We start from the raw sequence: 17,942 nt of genomic DNA, 5'->3' as shown, positions 1-17,942 counted from the left end.
TTGCGGCTGTCAAACAGCAGCGAGACATGCAGCCGCAGGGACTCGAACATAGTTTTCCAGCACGCCGTAGTCACTCGGTTAGCACCCGAGCATGCGGAGAACACATTCCAGCACGATATGTTTATAGCATAATATGAGTTGAGAGATATTGTAGTTGCCCTCTCTCCAAGGTATAAGACCACCCTGCTCCTGGGCCTGTGAGGTTTGGTACAAGTGTATTAATTCTTGCAGCTATCATCCATTTTAATGACCGCATGTAATATTTAATTTCCTCTTATTTGTTCCAATTATTTAGTTTATAAGAGTCATCTTACATCTCAATAAGGCCGGGTTCACATTTGCGTATCTGTGCGCAGCATTTGATCCGCATGCATCATGCGTACATATCTTTAACATGGTGTACTCAGGGACATGCATTTGAATGCGGATGCATATGCATGCGTCTCTTTTCTGTGTCCGGCGGTGTCCGGCGAACGCAACATGTTGCATTGTTTTGAGGCGTCAATTATGCGCAGCCATGTGCATGATTGCAGATTGAGTGTGTAAAAAAAAATAAAAATGCATTACTGTCTGTGGGAATGCATTGGTACGCAAGGACATGGGTCTGATGCGCTTGCGTACTTCAGACTGCGCACGTCCAGGAACTGTTTTGAGACACGTCTTCCTGGAAATATTGTCCGCATAAACAATGCAAACGCAGGCAAAAACGCATGCACACGCAGCGGTTTTTTTTTTTTCATCATGCATAAGCTGATGCGGATAAAAAAAAAAACACTGCGTAAACATGCGTTTTGCCATGTGTTTGCACATGCAGATGATACATTGCGCACATATACGCAAATGTGAACTTAGCCTTACAAATGCGTGGTGGTCAAGGTACATGATTTACTTTCTCCGTTGCTTGTTTCCGGCCATCACCTGTCTGCAGCAGCCCTCCGAGCAGTTTTTCTTGAGTCGTTACAATGGCAGAGTAGAAGCCGATTGCACGTTATACATTTTTATTGAAAATATACAATAGATAATAAAAAAATTGAAATTGGATGGTAAGCAATTTTTTTTCTATGATTGTTATTACATTGTTGCCCCTTTTAAATGCATTACTACAAAATAGACACCAGGGCGCGATCTAACTGCAGGGCAGATGTCATAATGATCTGTGCTGCTGAACTGTAACCACAAGGGGGCACCTGCCATGTAATGAGCTGGAGGCGACCGCTCAAGTCTTCTCCATTGCAGCTGAAGATTTTTTTATTCTTGCTTTTTTTTTTATTTTACAGTCTCTTCAAGGAAATCCTTTTTTTTTTTTTTTCTCCAGCGTGGCCGCTGAATGGCAGAACAGTGAATCTCATATTACCAACCAGTATCCCTGGCTTTGCCTTCTGCTCTATAGGTATCATTGTACATCTACGCTCTTAAATAATTACATTGCAGCACCAAGGATGAAAAGTGATGGAAGATAGAAATCTCAGGATGGAGATGTTACTGATCTGCAAATGATGGAAAAATGCAAACAAAATTTTCAAAACCTCTGGATTTCTTCAGTCTGGGGTACAAGCCATGTGCAGAAAGCTTGGGACTTCCAGCCTCGGCTGCTATCAGTGAGGTTATTAATGGTCGTCTGAGGAAGGTTCCGCCACTGAATGCACTTGGACAAATCATTAAGATCCTCTGCTGGCAGCTCGATGGGAGACAAGTCCAGATATGCTGTAGCCATGGGGCACATTTAGGCTATGCAGGCGGATCACAGTACACAAGCAACATGCAGCCTGGGGTTTTGTTGAAACCTACTCCTGAGACACTAGAGAAATGGCCGCACCACAGGTTCCACGACCAAATCAATATAACGCTGAGCTGTTAGCAGGGCCGGTTTTAGACAAAGTGGGGCCCCAAATGCTGACATATTGCACCATCACACAGAAATACACTGCTCAAAAAAATAAAGGGAACACTTAAACAACAGAATATAACTCCAAGTAAATCAAACTTCTGTGAAATCAAACTGTCCACTTAGGAAGCAACACTGATTGACAATCAATTTCACATGCTGTTGTGCAAATGGAATAGACAACAGATGGAAATTATTGGCAATTATCAAGACACCCCCTATAAAGGAGTGGTTCTGCAGGTGGGGACCACAGACCACATCTCCGTACCAATGCTTTCTGGCTGATGTTTTGGTCACTTTTGAATGTTGGTTGTGCTTTCACACTCGTGGTAGCATGAGACTGACGCTATAACCCACACAAGTGGCTCAGGTAGTGCAGCTCATCCAGGATGGCACATCAATGCGAGCTGTGGCAAGAAGGCTTGCTGTGTCTGTCAGCGTAGTCTCCAGAGGCTGGAGGCACTACCAGGAGACAGGCCAGTACACCAGGAAATGTGGAGGGGGCCGTAGGAGGGCAACAACCCAGCAGCAGGACCGCTACCTCAGCCTTTGTGCAAGAAGGAACAGGATGAGCACTGCCAGAGCCCTGCAAAATGACTTCCAGCAGGCCACAAATGTGCATGTCTGCACAAACTGTTAGAAACCGACTCCATGAGAATGGTCTGAGTGCCCGACGTCCACAGATGGGGGTTGTGCTCACAGCCCAACACCGTGCAGGACGCTTGGCATTTACCACAGAACACCAGGATTGGCAAATTCGCCACTGGCGCCCTGTGCTCTTCACAGATGAAAGCAGGTTCACACTGAGCACATGTGACAGAGTCTGGAGATGCCGTGGAGAGCGATCTGCTGCCTGCAACATCCTTTAGCATGACCGGTTTGGCAGTGGGTCAGTAATGGTGTGGGGTGGCATTTCTTTGGAGGGCCGCACAGCCCTCCATGTGCTCGCCAGAGGTAGCCTGACTGCCATTAGGTACCGAGATGAGATCCTCAGACCCTTTGTGAGACCATATGCTGGTGTGGTTGGCCCTGGGTTTCTCCTAATGCAGGACAATGCCAGACCTCATGTGGCTGGAGTGTGTCAGCAGTTCCTGCAAGATGAAGGCACTGAAGCTATGGACTGGCCCGCCTGTTCCCCAGACCTGAATCCGATTGAACACATCTGGGACATCATGTCTCGCACCATCCACCAATGTCACGTTGCACCACACACTGTCCAGGAGTTGGCGGATGCTTTAGTCCAGGTCTGGGAGGAGATCCCACAGGAGACCATCCGCCGCCTCATCAGGAGCATGCCCAGGCGTTGTAGGGAGATCATACAAGCATGTGGAGGCCACACACACACTACTGAGCATCATTTCCTTGTCTTGAGCATTTCCATTGAAGTTGGATCAGCCTGTAACTTCATTTTCCACTTCATTTTTAGGTTTTATTGTTCTTGACACATTCCGCTAAGTAATGAATAAAAATTTACAACTGGAATATTTCATTCAGTGATATCTAGGATGTGGGATTTTAGTGTTCCCTTTATTTTTTTGACCAGTGTATATCGGTTGTATTTCCATGCTCTGATTTCAGTGTGATCGACAGTATTGAAGTCGTTTGCTTGTTTCCTGGCCTCTCTACACCGCCTGAGGAAGAATGATGGGAACAGAACGATCACTATTAGATCAATCTGTCCCCATACAGTATCATGTTATCCGCATCATATCCAGCGTCGGACTGGAGCACCTCTGGCCCACCAGAAAAAATTATTCTTGGGGCCCACTATGTAGCTACATAGAAATAAATACAAGCCCACCAGTTGTGCGGTAAAATGCGCTAATATCAGGGTATAATATAAGATAATACATATCCTAATGTTATAGAAAGAGCTGCCGTCCACATTTTGGTGCAGACTCAATGATAAATGTCCCCTGATGTGTATTAACCACTAAACCAATGTGTTAGCACCAGCGCAATGGATGGGATTAATGACATCTCATCGGTACGCCGAGAAAATCCACTGCATGAATTGATCGACGCTGCAGATTTGACATGAACAATTCATGCTGTGGATATTCACCACTAGAGATGAGGGAATTTGAAGGGGTCAGGGCTTATTCGGCAAGCTATAGTGCTTACCGAATAAGCTGCAGAGGGAACACGGATGGCTTCTGCTGCTCAGCTTTTCGGCTCTACAGCTGCATGTTTTGCTTCTGTGTCACAGCACATGCAGGGTATGTGCACACGTTGCGGATTCTGCTGCGGATTTTTCCGCAGCGGATTTGGAAAATCCGCAGTGCAAAACCACTGCGGTTTTCACTGCGGATTTTATCGCGGTTTCTTCTGCGGATTCCTCTGCGGGTTTTCAACTGCACTTTCCTATTGGTGCATGTTGAAAACCGCTGCGGAATCCGCAGAAAGAATTGACATGCTGAGGAAAATAATCCGCTGCGTTTCCGTGCGGATTTTTCCGCAGCATGTGCACAGCGGTTTTTTTTTCCCCATAGGTTTACATGGTACTGTAAACTTTGGGAAAACTGCTGCGGATCCGCAGCAAAATCCGCAGCGTGTGCACATACCCGCATGGAGAGCCTGATTGTTGGGCTCTCCATGCATGTGTTGTGACAGTGAGGGGCAGCCAGTCAGGGCTGATACAGGGAGAGGGGCTCAGTAAGTCAGGGGTGATAGGAGAAATAAGGGAATGGGGCCTTCATTCATCCCTAAGTGACTAAGTCCTCCTCTATCGCCCATGGCTAAGTCCCCCTCCATTTTTAGTCACTTACTGTTGAGTTTGGCAGGGGCCTCAGTTATATGCACTGCTCTCCCTGCTGGTTCAGCGCAGGAGGGACGAGCACTGAGCAGGGACATGGAGACATCAGGATGAACAGCGCTCTGTATACACAGATAATGAGCGCAGTCTGCAGCACGGTCCTCCTTAAGATTAGGTGCACAGTCACTATACTTAATTCATTCAGAGACTGGCAGAGACCCCCGGAGCCACAAGACCCCTGCAGCCCAGTGCTAAGACTGGCAGAGACCCACGGAGCCACAAACCACTGCAGCCCAGTGCAGAGACTGGCAGAGACCCCCGGAGCCACAAGACCACTGCAGCCCAGTGCAGAGACCCCCGGAGCCACAAGACCACTGCAGCCCAGTGCTAAGACTGGCGGAGACCCCCAGAGCATCAGTGCTGGAGCCGCAGGGGATTAATCATTTCATACTAATTATTTTTACATTCTCAGAAAACCCCTTTAGACACTGTTCACCATTTTTTCTGCGGATTGATCTACAGTGTTGGCAGGAAATATTCTGCTTTTTTTTGCAGCCTTTTTACTAGAATTTTTGTGTCCCGTTCATTTGAATAGGGAAAAAAATGCTGCAGAAATGCTGAAAGACGACAGCAACAGATTTATATTAAAAAAAAGCATGTCCTGGCCGGTGTCCGTGTCTTCTGGCCGGTGTCCATGTCTGGCTGCTGTACTGGGACAGCGCGGAATAGTGTAGTAGGCTGCAGTATTCCACACAATAGTATATTAAGCCCTGTTCAAACTGCGCCTCTGCAGTGCGTCCGGGGGGGGGGGGGGGGGGGGGCTCTGCCTGAATCCCCCTAAAATAGGATTCACATAAATCCCCGACAGGGCCACAGACTGCACTGACACAAGCAGAGGTCAAATTAATTTTTTTTTTTTTTTCTTTCTGAAATTGACCGTCTGATTTATTCTCTTAGGATAGGTGTACACGATCAGTTAATTGGCAGCGCTTTGGAAGCAGCACATGTTCGCTGGTTCAAAAGCGCTGCCAGCTATGGAACGCAGGTGATTCCGCATGTGATCACTGAACCGCGCAGAATCACCGAGTCCAATACATTGTATGGGTGAAATGTATCTTGCAGAGGCTTGCGTCTCCACAAGATAAATTGACATGCTGCGGTCTGGAGAGATGCGCTGCATGTCTGTCTCTGCGGGTGATCTGCAGGCGTATGTGCACGCATAGTGGACATAGGATTTCTTGAAATCCCATCCACTATGCTGTAACATCTTAACATCTGGCCACTGCACAAGTACACAGCATCCAACCCGCAGCGATTACTGATCATCTGCACCTGTCCTCAGAGTCTGTTTGTGTTTTTTTCTTCTACTGTTCACTTTTCTGTGGCTGTTGGGACAGACGGACAAGTTCAGAAAAAAAAACCCATCACATGTGGAATTCATGTGAACTCCATTCCTGTCATTGCAGTCTATGTTCTATAGGGGATTCAGGCAGAACCCACCAGGCGCAGTAAAGACAGTGTGAACAGGCCCTAATGCAAAACACAGGCATTAGACATTAACTGCTGATCCCTATTATGGTGACACAATTACAGAACTATATATGCAGCACATATACACAGATATACACTATACATGTACTCACATCATAAATACTTTATAAATATAGAAACACTATATACTGTATATACAGTATACAGACACATACAGTGTGTACAAGCACATATAAAGTGTATACACAGAAACATTGCGTTTATAAACTGTGCTCACATACATATACAGTTTATACATATATTTACACAATATAGTGTGCAGTATACATATATAATATACACAGACACATACTACAGTATATACTGTATGTACATGTATACATGCTGTATGTACATGCACATATATATTTACACACATATGCACCAGATATACATAATCATGCTATATACTGTATATATGTACTCACATGCTACATACTGTATATATGTACACATATATATGTACTTACCAGGTTCTGCGGCTTCACTTATCCAGATCTCAGGACAGTGGTGTAGGAGCAGCCATGATGAGGAGGAGAGGACACAGACACACAGACAGGGCTGCAGACATCTTCCTGCCCCGGCTCTGACCTCTGCTGTACTGTGAGACGCCCCTCCACCTCACTCAACCTGACATTGCAGGGAGAGAGGGGGGTTTGGGAAAGATGATCAATGACTGCAGAGGATGCACAGCATTATTCACTGAAAGTAATGCTGCACACTTCATAAAGGGGCTACAGACACAGGGAGCCCCCCTTGTGGGTGGGGGCCCTAGGCAGCTGCCCCAAATGCCGGCCATGGGGACGAATAGTGTGAGGTCGCAGCGTTGATTACATGTGCCACAGTGAGGTGCGTGACTGGTAGTGGAATACTTTGGCCCACTAGTAGAAGTTTTTAGGAGATCCTGTCAGGTGGTTTTTGCAGCCCACATTTTATACTTCTGTAGATTGAATGTTTCTGAATGTGATAATACTTTGTGTGCTTTTTTAAATTTCTTTTTTAAAAAAAATTAGGAAAATGGAGGCCATTCAAATATTTTTCCTATTATTTTTGAAAACTTCATTTTTTTCACTTTTTTTTTTTTAATCTCCATTAGGGACTGAATTTCGTGGCTCTGTGTTATTCACTGTGGAAATGTAGAGTGAAAACCACGGTCTCCTGGGATCTCAGCCTGTTGCCTGGTTCCGCAGGAGGACCAAGATGGCGGCTTACAAGAGGAGCAAGATGGCGGCCTGCTGCAGACCCTGGCTGCTATGACAACCCAGCGTGTAGCGGGGCGGGGCCACTGTCTCACTGATGCCTGGTGTACACGGCCTTTAAGCGCAGAGAACCCTGACGCCACCGGCCAGCGCTGTGTGTGCGGCGGACGGGACAGGCAGGAATCGATCACATCCGAATCCGAGCCTTAAGCTACAGCAGCGATCACATGACCGGACACACGACAGTGACGTCATCAAGGGTCCTTTACCGCGCTGGTCATAACAAATCTGATGCTAGTGGGCGGGGCGTCGGTTTGCCAGAACCCAAGATGGCGCAGCACGGAGCGGCATGTGAGTAGCCGGGATGTCACTATGGTATTGAGGGGGATATAGGATGCTGTGCTGAGACTTGTTGTTCTACAGCACATGGAGATTCAGTGACTCTAATATATATACATATATATATATGAGCTTCCAATAAGAAGTTAAGTACATAAGCTAATACATTGGTTGTAGTGGGTTGCCTGGTAGTATCAATGGGGCCTGTGTCACCAGGCTATTCGTCTGATGCCCACGCAGTGTGCCCTGCGTTCACCGTGGAAGGAGAAAGGCTCGGGTCGAAAAATTAAGAAATTGCTTGGATAACATTTTTTTCCCTCTTTCACTCTTATGTGTCATTTATCACAGTGGTCAACTTGTGTGCAGAATATATAAGTATATAAATATAAGTATATATTTTGATGGAACCCTCACGAGTGCGACTGTGTATTATATGCCTTAGTACTTGGGTCTGATCCCAGTCTATCCAGCACTGCTACCTAATTTTTGAGTGCGCATCTTTAAGATTATCCATTATTACTCCGAGGTTGTGTGCGCGGAGGGAAGATCCCCCAACTATGCCGGGGTTGTGTGCGTGGAGGGGAGATTCCCCACTGTGCCAGGGTTGTGTGCGCGGAGGAGAGATTCCCCCCCCCCCCACCGTGCCGGGGTTGTGTGCGCGGAGGAGAGATCCCCCCCCCCCCCCCCACTCCCCTACTGTGCCGGGGTTGTGTGCGTGGAGGAGAGATCCCCCCCCCCCCCCCAACCGTGCCGGCGTTGTGTGCGCGGAGGGGAGATCCCCCACCGTGCCTGGATTGTATGCGCGGAGGGGAGATCCCGTGCTGTTATACAGAGATCCCCTTGCCCGATCTGTTTCTGATCTGTAGTTTCTTGTGTTTCAGCTCTGAATGATGTTGAGTTCGAGGATGTCCCGGATCTGTTGGACGGTGATGATGATGGCGCATGGGATGATGAGGATGATGGGGGCGCTGGTGTAGAGGTCCGGTGTCTGTTCTGTGACAGGTACATACAGTACAGAGGTCGCCTGTGTATTCCCACATGTGCTTGATATTCAGGGTGATCAGTGGCTTTTCTTCTCCGCAGGAGACACTCGTCACCAGAAGAGACCTTCTCCCACTGCCGCTCCCAGCATCAGTTTGACATCCATCAGATGGTGTCCTTGCACGGTACGCAGCCTGTGCTCCGCTATTAAAGTCCACTAGGGGGTATCTTTTCTGACAGTTTCTGAGAAGCCCCATTGATGGTGAAACCATTAAACCATAAACACCTCTGCTGCGTCGGATCTGTATACTGTGCTGTCACAATGTAAATTATAAATACGATGACAACTTTGGCATTACCTGCCATAAACACTGTAAAAACATTTGTTCCAATGCATAATACTTCTTGTCCTGCAAAAAAAAACAAACAAGCCCTCATACGACCATGCCAACAGAAAAATAATATTCAGCTCTTTAAAGAGGGGGTTAAAAACACTACATGGGCATAAAGCGATGGCCTATTGCTCGGGTAATTCTTTATTTTGTGAGCGGTGGGGGATGATCTGTGGGACCTGCACTGTACGTGGCCCTGGTCTAGTTCTGCATACACCTTTAGTGATTTACCTTCCGAATAGCCACTCAGTTGTGCAGGGAACTGCAACTTGTCACATTGACACAAATCAAGGTAAAGCATGGTTACAAGCTCTTCAATATTGAAATTAGTGAGGGTCCTCGAGGGTGCAGCCCCCAGAAAACGGAGCAAACCCTTTATTATTCTATTACTATCGCTTCATTGGGGGGGGACAGGTAACCATGGGGTGTATGCTGCTGCCACTATGAGGCTGACACAAAAAGTTATCTACTCCCCAGCAGGGTACACTTCCCAACTGGCATGAAGCCATCAGTTTTAGCTAAGTCAGTAGGAAGCAGACACGCTCCGCTCCCTGGCCAGCTTCTACCTTAGGTTTCCTTGTGTTTTATTAATCTTTTTACTCTTTTTTCTGATTCTTCTACTTCAGGACAACAGAGTGTAACTCCTCACCATTTCTTTCCACCTAAGAGACTGAGAGAAGTGTGGTCTGATCCACATCGTACCCTCTCTGGTTTGCAAGGCAGGCCCCTACCCCACTAACACAGCAAGAGTATCTCTGGGTGGCCAAGCCAGATGGTCCTTGTCACCCCCCAGCCCGCTCATCCAGCGAGATGGTGCCAGGAGGAAAACTGACGTTTCACATTGACCCCCTCCATCCGGGCCGTCTGATGCCGTCTTCTCCACTATCCGGGACCACGACTGTGTGTGGAGGAAGACGTACCTATCCCAGCGATACCTTCCCCTGGGGCTCCTGATACCATCTTCTGGACTGTGAAGATGGAATCCGGACCAGGTATCTCTTCCTTCCACAGTTTCTTCACAGCGGTGGGGCTCCAGGAACAGGAATCTCCAGGGGGTGCATTTCTATAGTGCACATACCTCTCTTGACTCTGGCCCTCCCAGAGCGTTCACCCCTCTCTAATTTTGCCCCCTGCTTTCCCAAGGCTTTCTTCCCTTTTTGACCAAGTCTCACCTCGTGTGCCCCAAACAATCAGCGTCACGAAGGCTCCTCCGGTGCTTTTCGTCCTATTGGAGCATCACTTCATGATTCTTCAGTACTGGCTCTCATCACACCTCTCTTCGACGCCTTTTCCCCTTTGACATCGTGGTCATTGCAGCTCCAAACCGCGGCTCCATTGTGATGCATAGACTTCCTAGACAATGAGAGACATCCTCTGGTAGGCTTTGTCCAGGCCTTTTTTTTTTTTTCATTTTGCTGAGGCCCTGCACTCCACAGCAGTCCACCTCCTCTCTACCTATGCATAATTCCAGAGAGTCTCTCTCCCGCGCCACTCCCCATTATCCCTCACTACGCATGTTCTTCTTGCAAGAAGAAATTGCCCACAGGTCAGGTTTTGGCCCTCTGCTTCAAAGGAGCCTCCCGCCTCCTGGGATGAAGGCTCACCCATTCCCCCATAGTGGCCTGCTGCTCTATCACAATCAGCAGTGGGCCCTCTTCTCTTCTTGGATGTGGCTGTCCATATTCGATGACGCTTGGGTCAGGGATATTGTAACCACTGGTTACAAAATAGTTTTCTTTTCTCCCCGCCGGCGCTTCTTTGAGTCCTGCCCCCCCCCCCCCCCCAAGGGTCCCAGATTCTCTCAGACCATCTCTTCCCTTCTCAATCCAGGCGGACTTCATTGTACTCATCCCTACTCAGGAGTGCTTCGCAGTTTTCTATTCAAACCTTTTTGTGGTCCCAAAGAAGGACGGCTTGGTCTGCCCGAACCAGGCACCCCAAGCTCTTAAACCAGCAGGTTCATCTCCGTCACTTCAAAATGCAGTGCCTGCGTTCGGTGATTTCCTGGTCAGAGCCTTAGGTCTGTGCTTCTCAAGAACCACATCCTTCAGAAGCTACGATTCCTTGTTTTGTGATTCCCGAAGGTCGTTGCAAGGGACTCCCATCTTCCAGGTCTACTATCGCTCGCTGGGTCCGCTCTGCCATATTGGAGGCATAGCGAGTAAGGAATTGACCAACCCCACCGGTAGTGAGGGCTCACTCTGCCCATGCGGTGGTGGCTTCCTGGGCCGTTCACCACCAGGCCTCTGTAACCCACATCTGCAAAGCTGCTACATGGTTTTCCCTTTATAACCTTTTCCAAATTCATCAGGGTGCATACCTACGCCTTGGCTGATGCCAGCCAAGATAGAAAGGTTCTGTAGGCGGTGGTCGTCTGTCACGATACCTGATCTGGGGATGTTCTTCTGTTCCCTCCCTTGGGACTACTTTTGAATGTCCCATGGTTACCTGTGACCACAATGAAGTGATGGAGAAAAAAAGGGTTTTGGGTACTCACCATAAAATCTTTCTCAGAGCCTTCATCAGCTCCCTCCCTTTGCCTGAGTCACTGATTGGCTGCAGCACTATCAACGTGATGTCAGCGCTGCAGACAATAAGACACCAGCAGCAGCAATGGAAGGTGAGTAAAGCTCAGTTTGTTTGTTTTTTTTGTAACTGGGAATAACTTTCCAAAATCATCCCCTTTAAGCTCACAGAGGATTGTTTAGAAGCAAACTGTAAATTGATTGACAGCAAGCATTGCTCCTAAAAGGTCAAAACTGATACTCCATGTATATCATAAAATTGAAGAACCTACTTAAATATTACGTTATTTGATTGGGTGCATTTGTGTTAGGACATAAGGATGTTGCGGACCCCCCTTATACTTTCCTGTGTGTGGATGACCCATTGAGACCCCTTTTTTAAGTTGTATTACATGTATTATTGCATTGTTTATTGTGTTGTTTTTAGGTCTCGATTTCTATGGATTCGTTAAACTCATCAACTTCATCAGATCGACGGTAAGTGTTGCCTCCAGCTTCGCAGGACTATGATGGTCCCTTTAAATTTTGGGGCTTGGACTGTTCTTCAGTTGTGAGTTGTGACCAGTTTGAGCCTGGGGGAGCCTGAGAGAGAGGGTTTTTTTACTCGACTGTCTCAGAAAGTGAAGATGTGTTTTTGGGTGCTTCCTTAGCTGTACCCTCGCACTTTTGGTTTTCTTACAGTGATTTGCTTGATGTTTTTGTGCAGAGCTGCTCTGCGGAGAGCCTCGCCAATGTAACCGGCCCTAAACCCTGGGACAAGGAAGAATTCTTCAAACCAGTCATCCCGGACGACGGATTACTTCAGTATGGTAAGGGTCTGGTACAAATACTGCATCATCATTCCCATTATCCGCCATCAAATAATCCAGAATCTCTGATATTCTGGAAAGTGGAGATAAATGCTCCGATTACGTAGGATTGTCCCATGTGATACTGGGTCAGTAAAACCATGAGTTATCATTCCTGACTGCTTGCTCTTACACTGAAGAACTAGAAATCTTTTTGAGGAGGCACAACTGTATGCAGAGTATCTGTGTCGACATCTCACTGTCAGTGGTGCATGCTCCGTCTTAGCTTAAACAGGTTGTGCAGTCCCATGTAAATATAGCGTAATCATTGTATAACACAAATATGCTGCAACTTTCCCACATAACATATTAACATTTCACCATGTGAACATTGTTTGCATTCAGAAGCCGAAAACTTGTCCTGACGAAATTCTGCTCTGGCCGTTGCTGGCGAGATCCCGCTCTCACTGTTATGTTGATTGTCTGCCCTGTTGTGTTGCTAACTTCTACAAACTTAAGGACAAAATGGGTTTCCTCCACTTTATGTTGTCGGTCATCTAATGTCCTTTTTACAGCCCATCATTTTCTCTCTTTTTTTTTTTTTTTTAAATCTGGTCAGATTTTGAAGAAATGCAACATGACCAACAAACCCTCAACACAAGTGAGGCCGTCGACCCATCTGTCCACGAACGATTAAAGCAGATGGAAATCCGGGCAGAGGAAGCAGAGGCTAACCTGGCTAATGTCCTTCAAGAGCTTGATAGAATGAGGTTTGTCCTTATTTTGAGTGGTGTTTAAAGGGGATGTCTACCCAGAATGCAGAGGGTCAAACCTGAGGCCGGGAGACCTTTACCTGAGCTGTTCTGGCATTTACAGGGCAGTGACATTAAATCTGCCTATGGTATAACTTGTCCCCCATGAGCTCAGTCCTGTAGGTGCCGTTTAGTGTGAGCAGTTCTTGCCTTATAAAGATCAGAATTTACAGGGGGTCTGCCCAATATTCGGTACCTGGTAGAGGGGAACTGTCGCCATCTTTATCCTTTTGAAATAAGGTATGTAAAGATGCTGCAGGCAACGCTGAGGGTTGTTACTCTGCCCCATGTGCTATTCACAGCGTTAGTGATGAGCAAATGTGCTGGTATAAGGTGTTATCTGAGCATGCTCAGGTGCTAACCGAGTGTCTTTGGAGTGCTCAAATAATATGATCGAGTCCCCGTAGCTGCATGTCTTATGGCTGTTTAACAGCCGCGACACATGCAAGGATTGCAGCTGTTTGTTTGGAAATTCCTGCATGTGTTGCAGCTGTCTAACACCCGTGAGAAATGCAGCCGCTGTGACTCGAACATATTATTCGAGCACGCCAAAGTCACTCAGCACCCGAGGTTTCTCAGATAACACCTGATTCAGCACACTTAGTCATCACTACACAGCGTCCACAATCTTACAAGGGTCCTATTCTGCTGGCAAATGATCAGCCGGGGAGACTTCTGTCCGCCTGGATCTACTGTCCCATTCACATGGCAAAGTTTCTCATGTTTATATTCTTCAGGTACATTGTCCTTCTCCATCTCATCCTCATTCTCATCCATCTCCTTCTCATCCATCTCCTTCTCATCCATCTCCCCCATCTCCATCTCCGTCTTGTCCATCTCCTCCTACTCCTTCTCATCCATCTCCTCCTTCTTCTCATCCATCTCCTCCTTCTTCTCATCCATCTCCTCCTTCTTCTCATCCATCTCCTTCTTCTTCTCATCCATCTCCTTCTTCTCCTCATCCATCTCCTTCTTCTCCTCATCCATCTCCTTCTTCTCCTCATCCATCTCCTTCTTCTCCTCATCCATCTCCTCCTTCTCCTCATCCATCTCCTCCTTCTCCTCATCCATCTCCTTCTTCTCCTCATCCATCTCCTTCTCTTCATTCATCTCCTCTTCATTCATCTCCTTCTCTTCATTCATCTCCTTCTCTTCATTCATCTCCTTCTCTTCATTCATCTCCTTCTCTTCATTCATCTCCTTCTCTTCATTCATCTCCTTCTCTTCATTCATCTCCTTCTCTTCATTCATCTCCTTCTCTTCATTCATCTCCTTCTCTTCATTCATCTCCTTCTCTTCATTCATCTCCTTCTCTTCATTCATCTCCTTCTCTTCATTCATCTCCTTCTCTTCATTCATCTCCTTCTCTTCATCCATCTCCTTCTTCTCCTCATCCATCTCCTTCTTCTCCTCCTCATCCATCTCCTTCTTCTCCTCCTCATCCATCTCCTTCTTCTCCTCCTCATCCATCTCCTTCTTCTCTTCCATCTCCTTCTTCTTCTCCTCCTCCTCATCCATCTCCTTCTTCTCTTCATTCATCTCCTTCTTCTTCTCCTTATCCATCTCCTTCTTCTCATCCATCTCCTTCTTCTCCTCCTCATCCATCTCCTTCTTCTCCTCCTCATCCATCTCCTTCTTCTTCTCCTCCTCCATCTCCTTCTTCTCCTCCTCCTCATCCATCTCCTTCTCCTCCTCCTCATCCATCTCTTTCTTCTTCTTCTCCTCCTCCTCATCCATCTCCTTCTTCTCCTCCTCATCCATCTCCTTCTTCTCCTCCTCATCCATCTCCTTCTTCTCCTCCTCATCCATCTCCTTCTTCTCTTCCATCTCCTTCTTCTTCTCCTCCTCCTCATCCATCTCCTTCTTCTCTTCATTCATCTCCTTCTTCTTCTCCTTATCCATCTCCTTCTTCTCATCCATCTCCTTCTTCTCCTCCTCATCCATCTCCTTCTTCTCCTCCTCATCCATCTCCTTCTTCTTCTCCTCCTCCATCTCCTTCTTCTCCTCCTCCTCATCCATCTCCTTCTCCTCCTCCTCATCCATCTCTTTCTTCTTCTTCTCCTCCTCCTCATCCATCTCCTTCTTCTCCTCCATCTCCTTCTTCTTCTCCTCCTCCTCATCCATCTCCTTCTTCTCTTCATTCATCTCCTTGTTCTTCTTCTTCTCCTTATCCATCTCCTTCTTCTCATCCATCTCCTTCTTCTCCTCCTCATCCATCTCCTTCTTCTCCTCCTCCATCTCCTTCTTCTTCTCCTCCTCCTCATCCATCTCCTTCTCCTCCTCCATCTCTTCTTCTTCTCCTCCTCCTCATCCATCTCCTTCTTCTCCTCCTCCATCTCCTTCTTCTCCTCCATCTCCTTCTTCTTCTCCATCTCCTTCTTCTTCTCCTTCTCTTCCAGGGTCTAAAAGGGGTAAAATGATGTAAACAAGGGGGCGTTTATTATTAGGCCCTTAGCTGCCATGTAATCCCATTGACCTGTTGCAGCTGTTACCGCTGGGCTCATGTCGTGCCTGCTCTGCTAAATTGAGCATCCATCTATACAACTGCTTAAGGGGTTAAATACCAGGATCTGGCTTATCTCTCATCCAAACCATTACAGGTGTCACCCAGGGCAGACTGTCCAGCTCTTGCTCCCTGGAGCAAGTACCGTAAGTGTACAGTAGAAGGTGCCAGGGGGTTAATGTAAAACGTGCTCAGATACGTGGCATAAAATGGTTGCTGTCAGGAACAGCGCCGCACCTGACTGCAGGTGGTGACTGGTATTACATCTCGGCTCCATTGAATTGAGCTGAGCTGCACTACTGTGCACAACCTGCAGTCTGATGGCGCTTGTTTTTTATTTTTATAGAAAGAAAACACTTTTAGAAATCCCCAATTTTTTCTAGAGACTATTTAATGTTCACAGTTGACTTTCTAATGTCTTGAAGTTCAGAAACACTGAAATAAAGAACATTTTCTCCTCCCTTTATTTCATGGGGGTAAAACCAGTGACGGGTCGATAGTAGTAATAGTTCACCCTCTGGCCAGCAGGGGGCGGCAGCGCTTGCGCCCGTTCTCCTATGGAGTCGTCCCATCTGCGGCGCTGTTTTGTCCTCATCTCTTCATTTCCACGGTTCAGTAATCTTGTCTCGGGGGGGATGTTTGAAATTGATTACAGACAAGTTGCGCAGGATTTTGTGATGAACGCAGATGTCAGATGTGGTTCGTCTTCCGCTGGGGCCATCGCAGACCTGGATGAGAATGAGGACGGCGCGTACTTCGGCTCCTACGGGCACTTCGGGATACACGAAGACATGTTAAAGGTTAGAACACGGGCGCTGGGAGTTTTTATTCCAAGAGGGTTAATCATACAACACGATGGCACCGCTCACCCCCTGTGACGGGAATAATAATGCCATACCGTGCACTTAGAAAACGCGCTCCCGACAGAGGAGATGTCTGGTGTTCTCTACCTACCTGTAACTATCCAGTTATATCTGTGTCTGGGAAAGCTGGGTGAAAACCAGTGAGGCTGAATCAGGTCTTACAATGGTTGTTGCCCTCCTTGACCAAATCCTGTAGCGATCCGAGATGACGTATACGTCACCGAATAATCTAGCAGGTTATTTTTTTTTTTTTAGCGCCATCTTTTTCTGGGAAAGTTGGGTGGCAACCATTTTGGCTGCCGCTACAATTAAATTGTCACTTAAAGGGGTTCTCCGGCTGCACTCACTTCCAGATCATGACATTGCTGGATCGTGTCAGCGAGCGCAAGTATTGTATGCCCATCTTATTATACGTAGCGTGATACGTGCCACTCGCATATGTGACGTCATTCACCTGTAATCAAGGCATAAATGAACAGATTTGCCATTCGGGAGTCTCGGAAAAGCTGGGTTACCACCACCACTGTGGGAGCAGTAGTGAAAAGTTGGGTGGCAAATAATATGGCTGCCATTGCTGCATCTCAACTTTTTAGTACAGTTGTGATGCATCTCAGAAGCTGGAAAAGCTGGGTGGTCACATCTTAATTACGACTTTGATTGCTGAGGGTCTGTCTTTTGAGACAGCCATATTTTCCCTCCCCAGAGGCGCTCCCGACCATCTTGCAGCGGGCCCCATTGACTTGCTTATAATGCTCCTAAGCAGAGGAGGAACTGTGAAAGGCTTCAGTGCTGTCCCCCTGATCTTCAGGATTGGTGGGGGTCTCAGATTGGACCCCCAGCAATCATAAAGTGATGTCGTATCCTAGAGATTAGCCATCACCTACTGCAATTATTATACCCCTTTAATGTTGCATGACGGACTGGCAGGAATAAGACGGTCAGGCTCTGGATAAATATGGAATTGCTATTTATGCAATTTCCTAAAACAATGCCGGCACAATCCTAAAGTGGCGACGTATAATCGGCAGATGAATTTCACAGCAGAGATTCCTGAAATGATCAATTATTACGTGGGCCTCGTCTTTGTCGTTAGCGGGTTGAAATGTCACATTTTGGGTTGATTGTCCTTTAAATCCGCCCGCTCCCGTGGGGAAGTCGTATTCAGCAGTTTTCCTCCCGTCTCGTCAATGTGGCGGTTATCTGCACAGGAACAATGAGGAACACGGCTGCGGGGATGCGCTGAAATTCCCCGTGTCGCAGCGCCGCTCCCCCTGTAGGTACAGCCCAGTGTTCTTTGTTTTCTGTCCTAGGGGGCGATAAATAACCCAAAATGTATGATCTACGGGAGCTGCAATAAGACAATTGTGCAT

General features: G+C 47.2%; 1 protein-coding gene across 1 annotated transcript in view; it reads left to right on the top strand.

The window, feature by feature from the left end:
* Positions 1-7,266: 7,266 nt before the first annotated feature.
* Positions 7,267-17,942, top strand: part of PRMT3 (protein arginine methyltransferase 3) — a 111,362-nt gene continuing 100,686 nt past the window's right edge. The window contains exons 1-7 of the mRNA XM_077287181.1: positions 7,267-7,720; positions 8,590-8,710; positions 8,792-8,874; positions 12,034-12,083; positions 12,313-12,415; positions 13,014-13,164; positions 16,365-16,509. Coding sequence (XP_077143296.1) covers positions 7,597-7,720; positions 8,590-8,710; positions 8,792-8,874; positions 12,034-12,083; positions 12,313-12,415; positions 13,014-13,164; positions 16,365-16,509 — 777 coding nt within the window. The 5' untranslated portion in view covers positions 7,267-7,596. The remainder of the gene's footprint in view (positions 7,721-8,589; positions 8,711-8,791; positions 8,875-12,033; positions 12,084-12,312; positions 12,416-13,013; positions 13,165-16,364; positions 16,510-17,942) is intronic.

The sequence above is a fragment of the Ranitomeya variabilis genome, chromosome 2, assembly GCF_051348905.1.
Source record: "Ranitomeya variabilis isolate aRanVar5 chromosome 2, aRanVar5.hap1, whole genome shotgun sequence".
NCBI lineage: Eukaryota > Metazoa > Chordata > Amphibia > Anura > Dendrobatidae > Ranitomeya > Ranitomeya variabilis.
The sequence above is the reverse complement of the archived record's forward strand: the minus strand, read 5'-3'. Positions and strand labels throughout refer to the sequence as shown.